The 9,977-nt window shown below is 32.7% G+C and overlaps 1 protein-coding gene across 1 annotated transcript; it reads right to left on the bottom strand.

The window, feature by feature from the left end:
* Positions 1–469: 469 nt before the first annotated feature.
* Positions 470–5,032, bottom strand: LOC108735009 (cuticle protein 19-like). The gene is made up of 3 exons (XM_018466792.1): positions 4,980–5,032; positions 4,160–4,366; positions 470–1,403 (listed from the first exon to the last, which is right to left on the bottom strand). Exons 1-3 carry the CDS (start codon positions 4,989–4,991, stop codon positions 999–1,001), a joined length of 624 nt encoding a protein of 207 aa, XP_018322294.1. The 5' UTR covers positions 4,992–5,032; the 3' UTR covers positions 470–998.
* Between the last annotated feature and the right edge of the window lie 4,945 nt (positions 5,033–9,977).

Below are 9,977 nucleotides of genomic sequence, written 5' to 3'. Positions count from 1 at the left end.
CCAGGCGAATTATGAGGATACCGTTGATAAAAAAGGTTAGAAATGAAGACGTATTAGAAAGAATAGATGAACAGAGAAATCAATAAGAAATAGGCGATATAGGTTGGTAGGACACCTTCTCAGACATGAAGGTCATATTAGAGGCATCAACGGGAGTTAGGAGGAGTAGAGGTAGATCTAGATTATAGAATTGTTCGCAAATAGTTAAGGATGTTGGATGTCCTAGTTTTAGGGAAATGTGAAGATTAGCTCAGGATAAAAAAAAGTTGAAGTGCGTGTCCAACCAGTCTTAGGAGTGGCGACTTTATGACGATGATTTACCTTCAAATTTGTTGAACGGAATTTGGTTTTTAACTTATGCGTTGGTAATAATAGCACGGGGTAAAGGTAAAGATTATTCTGAATTTTGATTGTTTTCGAGTTAGGAATCAGTGGGTTCAAATAATTAATTAAATAAAACAATAATTTCTGAATGAACGTGAAATGCACATATTCGTATAATATATGAAAATAATATGAAGATGAAAACACAATGTAGGGTAGACCTTAGCGCACAAAGATCACTAGATATATAAGTGTATGTACAATAGACCTAATATACATAGGCAATATTATAATTACATAATATGTACGTAAGCCGTAGAAGAAACAATAATAGAACAAACCATCACTCTTGAAAATTCGTCATAGACATTTTGGCATTGCGGTCGGCACAAGCGGCAAACCCAAAGCAAAAAATTAAGGAATAAATAGGAAAAACAATAAATGGGCGAGTTTGCAGTAAGTTTGCCGTCGTACATTTGAACTATGTCGTCGGTTAAGTAATAATACAATTGTTGCCACTGAGCGATATCAAAATCAACCTGGCATTTACCAGCGGAATATCACAACACGGTTAAGCTTCAATCGCGTTATCCGTGGCAACGATGTATTACTACGTACCTCTTAAGTCAAAGGATAAGAGAGGGCGAGGGAGAGATCCAATCGCCCAATCCGTCTTAGCCTTTGAGCAGACCCAATCCCAGACCGTGTCCGTAACCGCCGTGATCGTAAGCTGGAGCCGCATATCCATGAGCCAAAGCTGGAGCCGCGTATCCGTGAGCTATAGCTGGAGCGGCATAATGGGCTGTCGCGATTGGGGCAGCAGCGACGTACTTTTGTATAGCAGGGGCTGCAATGATCTTGGGTGCAGATGGGTGAACGGCGTGACCCTCTCGGCTTACAACGGCGTTGAAACCGTTATGATCGTCAGCTGTATATTCAACTTTACGGATGGTGCCGTCCGGTTCTACTAACGAATATTCTCCCTTTACAACGTCACCGTCACGTACTTCACTTTGGGATTTCTGGTCACCAGTGTGAGCGTCCTTTACGCCGTAATTGAACTCATATTTGGGGTAGGCCTGTTAAAAAACAAAACATAGTCAAAAATTTGCATCCTTCATCTAAGAGGAATCCAAAAAGCATTGTTCATAATTCTTATAACGTACCATGCAATTGTGGATTTATTAAAACCATATAAACTGTTTAGGACTGGCCCAATGTGTGATTGGATCAATACGAAATCCCAAAAAAGGTATTTTGTTGAAAGTGAATGCGTTTTGAATGCTTTCTTTAGGCAAATTCTGTCGAATGATAAAAACCATCCGAAACTTCAATAGCAAATCCGAAAGTGAATCTTCAGATTTGTTTTGACTATTTTTAATTTTCAGTAATTTAATGATATTCATTGATTGCTTGTTTCACTCCGACTAAGTTATCTGCTTTAGTTTATGAGTTTAATTATTAATACTAAGACCTCAGGCGTATATTTCCATGGCTGGAGAGGAATTAGTGAATACTTTTTCTCTGTGCCTGTAGCGCGAAAATGGCGTTTTATTTTTATTTGTCTTGAATGGAATAAATATTCGACATAACAGTGAAAAAAACTGGATTTCCGAATTGTAACCGTNATCTTCCACCCTTAGGGGTATCTGTCAAACTTAAATGGGATCAACTTTGAGGTATTTCCTATTCAGTAAAAAAATAATAATTGAAACCATATATGGGTACCTAATTAACAGGTGAAAATTAAGTGGGTGCACAATCAATCATACTCTATTTTTCTACCCTATCAAATGTGAACAGAATTATCAAAGTCGGACTAATCTGTAAAAAGTTATACGTGGCTGCTCATAAAAAAAAATTAAAATATAGTACTCGTCAACTTGAGAACCTTTTGAGGAACTAAAAGGTGATATGACTCACTGTAAACTGGCATTTTTACATTGATGCTACTGTAATATTATTGTTTTGCTACTAACTGGTGCATCCTATCTGACGGATTTTAATAGAATGCTTACATTTTAACAAAGGTTTAAACTTACAGAACAGAAATAGTGAGTACACCGTAGGCAAACGGAGTCGACAAAAGCTTTCGTTAAGTTTAGATGAGCTCCTTAATTATTCTTTACATTTAAGTATAGATCTAATAGGGTATTTAATAAATAAATAAATAAATAACTGAAAATTGTTAAGCATTTTTACGAAAAAAGACGTTGCCGGGTTAGAAACTACAGGAGTTACTTCAATTTTTATTGTGTAACTCTTGATGACATTTGGCTCGTTATGTTACTGAATACGGTAGTAACATACGATAAGTAAATTATAACAGATGGATTTGGCATAAACTTCACTATCTACGGCAGATTCGTTGATCATAGAAATTACTCACGCACATTTAGAAATTTATATTTTACAACGATCATCGGTTAACAATAATATTGGGTGTCATCTCTATTTGCCATCTGTTCGAGCAGTTATGCTATTGAGTAAAAAGTGACAATGAAAGCGAAACTATGGGACAGCAGGACCGCGTTTCTTTCGCTTTGGATTTTAAATAAAACGTCAACAAAAATTTCATGCTTGTCCATCTGCTGTGTTAATACACTTATACGTCAGTTTTCGCTTCTACAGAACTTTGGTCTTAAATAAATGAGTAATTTTGAGAAGACAGTACGTATCTGATAAAAATAAGAAACAGAAGAAAATTTTTTTCTTTAAACTATCCCAAAAATCGCAATACTATTGGGATTAGGACATGGCGATACCATAAAAAGAAAAAAGTTTAGTGCATTTTATCTTTTCATCTGTAACCTTAGCAATTAGTTCGATTATTTAATTATTTTTGATGAATTATACTACATCTTGACGACTGGAACAACAAATTGTATGATAATGAAATAATTGATCTAAACTTTTGAATTAATTAATGTATATCTTTTAAGGAACATTTAATAGTTGTTAATATCAATGTGAAAATTCATTTGTCCACTACAAATTACCTTAAATTAATGCGAAAAAATTGTTCCCTCGCCGGGAGTCGAATCCTGGACCTTTGGCTTTACGCAATAATACTCTAAACTATCAAAGGTGTCAGCAGTAACAACGACGTAAAGCGAAGGATCCCGTATTCGATTTACGGCAAGGGTGTAACAACAGCAAAAAATTTTCCTCATCGATTCGAGGTAATTTGTAGTGGATAAATGAAATTAAATGAATTTTTTCATTCATATTAACATAGTATATGTTACATTTAATGCAATTAATCTGGATATTATTTGTACTAACTTGCGATTATGTATTATATATCTATCTTATTTAGACAAAGTGATTATTGGGACAGAATTAATCGAATAATCTTGGATGAAGAAAGAAGCATTACAAATTTTAGATTATTTTATACTGTAGGGGTCGATGACGTTAAGGAGTCATCGAAAAAGTTCGTCGTATCCTTTACTTAGGAGAAATAACCATTTTAGCAACAACATGCAGAAAATAAACGTATTGAAAATTTGAAAGTATTTATAGAAATATCATAGAAAACAAAATTGAAAATCAGTTCCGTACAACTGTCCAAACTTTTTGAAAATGGTGAAATCGTCGGAGTTTTATAATATACTCACAATTAGTAACTGTTTTAAGCATTTTCATCAAAAACCATTTATGAACATGTTACGTATTAAATTACCTTCTCTTTTTCAAAAGATCGTAACGTTTTATTGTTCTCTAGCTAACCAATATTAAAATGAGAATTACTTTAAATTTAATGAGGTATTTCTAAATATTAGTTCCATTTAACTTCACCCTTATCCATTATGCACCATATATTTCTACTTACAACGTAGTCCACTGCATGTGCTGCTGCTTTTACCGGTACTGGTGCGGCTATAGCCACCGGAGCTTTGTAGAATGCAGGAGCTGCATACGAGTGGGCTGCTATTGCAGGAGCGTGTGAAAATGATATTGCAGGACCGTGTGCAAAAGCTGCATGTCCGTCGAGGAATCCCGCGCTGGCTGACGCCACCAAAGCGCAAAGAGCTATCACCTGAAAATAATAAAATTACCTATAATTATAGCACTTAAATCTTACTAAGTGTTCGCCAGATAATAAGATCTTTTGTTATCTTTTTTGACTTTAGGTAATTTAATAATTAATCGATTCTTTTAGCGATTAGGATAAACAGTTTAATTTGTCAAAGAAGGAAAATCTGTAGTTTTAATAATTATGAAACAATAATGTGAAATAAACTTAATTTTTTTCCACTACAGATTACTTCAAGTTATTATCATCATATATTCATTTAAAAGCTTTAGCAATTAGTTCAATTTTTAATTATTTTTGAGGAATCTTGGCGACTAGAACAACAAATTCTATTAATTACAAAGGTTATAACCTTTTAAATTAATTAACGTCTATGTTACAACAAATTTAATTAGAATATTATTTATATTAACTGACGATTATGTATAATGACTTTTCAAAGTGGGCTCTTTCTCACTTATGGTGGTTTTCTGTTTTTGGATTGAAAAGGAATGTGTTAGTAGATAACTTTCGACTCCGTGTAACTTTTTGTAGTTAAGTGGAGCACTTGGAAAAGCCATACGGGTATAACGGGAGTGGTGATCAAATCGGTTTACCATGTTAGTCGTGTTCTTACCATAGAGTACATTATGTAACCTGAAGTAACTATGACACCTATGCTATGAGGTATTCGATTGTACTGGGTCTCTACCAAGAACGGCCGATCTTTTATACTCTATCACCCGATTGTCAGACATTCGTTCCAATTTACCGAAAAAACACCTTTGTACATTGAAAAAATGATACGTTGAAAGTAAGATGGTGCAATACTGGATGTGGAGTGCAGTATATGTCGTCAAGCCAAGGTCACGCCTGCTTTTGATTTGATTGATTAAATGTCTATGATGTTTGATTTCTACTAATGGAAAAACGCCGTTTTGTACGAAAAAAAATCTAGTATTATCAATAAAAGAGGATGATATTACATACACATAGGCATACCATTTTAAATGTATTTATGTATAATTATTACTGAAAAGTATTTGTATAAACAATAAAATATTCGTATATGACTAAGTACACATTAGGGTGGCAGAAAATTGATTGATCTCGCATGAAAATTGAGTTTCGAATCAAGTTTCGAAGATTGTTCCTGATTTTTCCGAGTATGTTTTAAGTTTCCTCCAAAATCAGTTCCCAAAACATATAATTACAATTAAAGAATTAGGTGTTTTTTTGTGATGTATGCCTTCCAATTTTTCACTTAAATACTTCTTCCATACAAGGCAGAGCCCTAGCTAAAGGGGAGGATGCCGGGGGCGCTCCCCTCGAATAGTTGCTCGGTTGATTTTTTCTATTTGTGATATTAATTAGGAAATATGTTAAAAATAGACTTCTTCCATAATTTCGAGGAAAAGCTGTAGGTAAAACTGCTTGAAATTCGTATAGGTATACGGGCTGTAGGTAATAATATTACAAAAAGGCATAGAGTGCATAAAAATGCTATCGGTCTTTAGTTCGGTGTTCAACGAATTCTAGCTGATAGCAAAGATTACCCTTACAGTATCATGAAGAAATCGGATAATACCCCAAAGTAAGAAGGTTATTATAAGTGCCTTGTAAAACGGGATAAAGAGGAGGATTACTTGAGCATTGTAGACGCAATTAACACTATTAATAGAACCAGAGAACCACTAATTTCAATAAAGCAACAGGAAAATGTAATTCTAAACTTAGTAGGAACTGCCAAAATTTTCGCTAGAAAAAAACATTAAACCAGAACAGAATTTTCAGACTTCATCCTAAGGCATTACTTCTTGCCAAATTTCATGATTTTATTTCAACGGGAAATACCCTATAGGCTTCGATTCCCATTCGGATGCTAAAACTTGCGGTACAAACGGCCGTATCTCTTGATTACATTAACTTAGAAGTTTTATTTTTTCACAGCTGCTAGGGGTTGCAGACCTGAGTATACGTCTTAGTATCGATATATATTTAAAGGTGGCTCAAAAACCATCGACAAAATTATTGATTTGCCGGTACTAAAAAAAATAACCTTCGTCATTTTTTTTTACTTATTATAATTTGGGGTTGGTATTGTAAATTACAAACAAAAATATTAGATGCTTAACAAAAAACTTCTTTGCTGATTATTTTGTTGCTGAAAGAAAATGAAATAGCTTATTTAACTACCCCTCCTTTAATAATAAACAAATAGATAATTAAAACTGGCAGAGTTTTAAGTAGGATGTGGGTGAACGTTAGTGGGCGTGACTGAAGAAATCGTAAAATCATGACTTTACTCACGACCTGCACAACGATTCATTATGTGACAGCGAGTCCTTTGTCAACATAATTTTATTGTGTCAAGAAATACGTAATGTGCAACTCATTACGCTAAGTATGGTCAGGTACAGCTAGTTTAAAATGTCATGGGCCTTCATATGCGCATTCGTATTATTGTGTATTGCGAAAACATTGACTCTGCTGTTAACCATAGATATATGTACAACAAGGGATGGACCTCTAAATAAGCTGTAAACGGTAAATGCCAATGTTTTTAGGAAGTAGCAATGCAGAAGTTATAGAAAGGGTGATGTTTAGTCCAGAGCTAAGGTTAATGAGATTCCGGACTACCTCTACTTGGTATTGTTAAGTATCACGTTAAACGGAACTAAATGGCGTATAAAAGATAAGTTAACGTTTAATTCGTTAGAAGAATATTCTTATTTAAGATTCGTTTAACAACTTTCTTATCTGTTGATACCACAGTATTCGTAATATTCAAAATGATATTTTCTTTTGTTTTCCTAGAGAAGTGAATATTAGGAATAGAGTTAAACAAAGAAGCACATTGTCACCGCTACTTTTTAATTTGTATATTGAAAAAACGATGAATATAATTAATGATAGGACGGTTTTAGGAGTAGACATTCAGAGACAAAAACTTAACAGACTTAGATTTGTGGATTATAACTACTAACGTACTAACGTCCTACAAGGATGAATTTGACATATTAAATAAATTAAGTAAATAGGGTAGGAATGATTTAAAATAATAAATATTTCTGTTTGCGGCGTCTTTTTTAGACAGCTCCAGTATTTTAAAGATTATAAAACAAAGGATAACTATAAGGATAATAGATAGGTACCTCAAAAAAGAAAATTCTGCATAGGATCACTCCTCTAATCTAAATATAACTATACATTGTACAAAGAAATTTTTTACATTGAAATACGTTAGTCAATGAAGTTGTAACTGTTATAAAACATACTACGTACAACTTTGTTTATGGTTTATTGAATTTCTATACTGTACAAAACCAACGGTGTTGTTGTTAAAAAGTTCAAGCCGTGACATTGAATTCTCAGCTGACATTAGAGAAGAAATACAGGTTTAATTATGCAGCTGAAAAACGCATAATAATGGTAAAAACAAACTTGATCATAAAAAAGCTTAGTTGTTATGAAAAGACAGCCACGACTATAAATGTGGGCGTCTTTTAAATTAAGATTTGTTTCTTTAAATTATCGTTGCATTAAAAAAAGTGAATTTAGGTTTTTATAGTTCTTTATTATAGGTAAAGAGGTAACATTTTATAATAAAAGAAGAATTATTTTCCAAATTTAATGTTTCGATGACTATATTAAGACATGTATTAAAGTTTTTCTGCAGGATCAAGAATCAAACTAGATTCTCGATGCTATTTTTAAAACGGTTTACTTCAATATACAATAACATTTTTTTGATTTATTTTTCACAATATATCTAATCTAACATCCAAATCGTCATGAAAGTAATCAAAAGGTTATCGTATATATAGTTTTAATAAAATAAATTTGAACAGTTTTACATTCCTTTGTTTATTTTATTAAAATTCAATTATATACCGAATCATGTTTTTCCGGGACTTACTAACTTCGACATTTTAAATAATAAAAAGATATCATCCTATCACTTTTCCACAGTACCTTTCCATGCTTAAACAATAAAGTTTATGGTTATTTTTTCTGATGAATTACTGCTAATAATTAATATAGCGAATCATGAATAAGGGCCACCTCAACTAACCATGACTTAACTTTTTTTAAAAAAAGTAATTGTCCACCTTTTAAATATTAGATTATAATTAAATTAGGCTGCTCGGATTTGAAAATGATTATTTTAATTTTTTTCTCTCTTATTATATAATTAAATTGAAAAACAGTTACGCATTTCGTTAGGGTCGTTTGAAACGTATTAGGAAATGATTTTTTGACGACTACAATTCTTTTTCTTTAATGTTGCTTTACCTATTTTTCGGCAAAATGTTTCAAAAATTAGAAATTTATTAAAGTTGAGAAAAACTGCTTTTATACTTAGAAATTTTTAAAAATATCACATTCTAGTTAAAACTAGTGGACCTAAAATTAGGAAGAATGATAAAGTTNTAATTTAAAAATTCGAAAAAGGCGTACTTTTATTTTAATGAAAACAAAAAAGGTTACCAATAGTATTTTAAAAATAAATAACTGTTCCGGTTTTGACCTTTCAAGTAATCTGCAAAGTAAAAAAGAGTGGATTTTGAATGTTATAACAGATTCCGTTTGTTGATATCTCTCAAATCTCTTCACGAAAATTCATTAAGAAGGTCTTAGTTGCCCATTCCCGTTTAGTTTTGTAATTACACAATGTATGTATGTGACCATGATGGTGGTACACATGGTATGCCGAGCGCAATTTATCACCATTAAAAACTGTGCCGAGCGCATAGACATCAAGTGGGTGTGGTACGAGAATTGGCATTATACAATAACTGATCATGCACTAACTTTCACTAGAGTTCAAAGCAGGTACAAACAAATACGTCCAAATCTTTATTTACAGTCGCAGTCACAGTCTCTGATTTTTTATATATGTGTAATAAATACTGTTACAGTTAATATCTATCATTACGAAAAAAAAAAAAAAAACTGATATAAAATGTCGAAGCATACTTATATATAGAAGATGGTATTCCAAATTGATAATTCCGTTTCAGATGTTAATTTATTAAAAGAATTGCAAAGTTATATCTTAAGAATTGCAACGGAATCTCTATCTATAACTTCATTTTCAAAGGATTGCAAAAGTAGTTTTTGTTTTAGATTAAACATATATACAGGGTATAACAGAAATAAGTGCCGAGCGTGTAGCACTATAAAACATGAAAATTAAGTAAATGTTAATATATCCGAAAGTTTATCGTTTTCGAGAAAAATCTAGTTGAAAGTACAGGTAAATTCAATTCCGGCCCTGGCGAAGAAACACGGTCCACAACGCTACACTCAATCAGCTGGTGATTGTCAGCATCAGTGCAGTATTTCCTTTGTATTTTCTTTTGCTTATATGTATATCATTTATTTGTTAGATTAAATTATGTATGATTCAGAGTGTTTATGTCAATAGCCAGCTTTTAATAGCCTTTTGCTTTTTTAACGTTTAAACCTTCTATGAGGTCATAACATTGTAACATATCACCGCTGTAGGGATGAAATCCTCGACTTCAGAGAAGACAATTCCCAAAATAGTACACGCGAAGTAGTATGCAGGGTAAGCTTCTCTCATGTAATATTTTAAAGGAGTAGTTGCTGTATCCTTATCGTTTGCAAC

Source organism: Agrilus planipennis, unplaced genomic scaffold (genome assembly GCF_000699045.2).
Source record: "Agrilus planipennis isolate EAB-ADULT unplaced genomic scaffold, Apla_2.0 scaffold124, whole genome shotgun sequence".
NCBI classification, from domain to species: domain Eukaryota; kingdom Metazoa; phylum Arthropoda; class Insecta; order Coleoptera; family Buprestidae; genus Agrilus; species Agrilus planipennis.
This window is presented reverse-complemented; position numbering and strand designations above follow the sequence as displayed.

Coding starts and splice junctions, on each gene's coding strand:
- LOC108735009 (XM_018466792.1), bottom strand. Junction 1,404..4,159: donor CACATGCAGTGGACTACGTT/GTAAGTAGAAAT, acceptor GTTTTTTAACAG/GCCTACCCCAAATATGAGTT.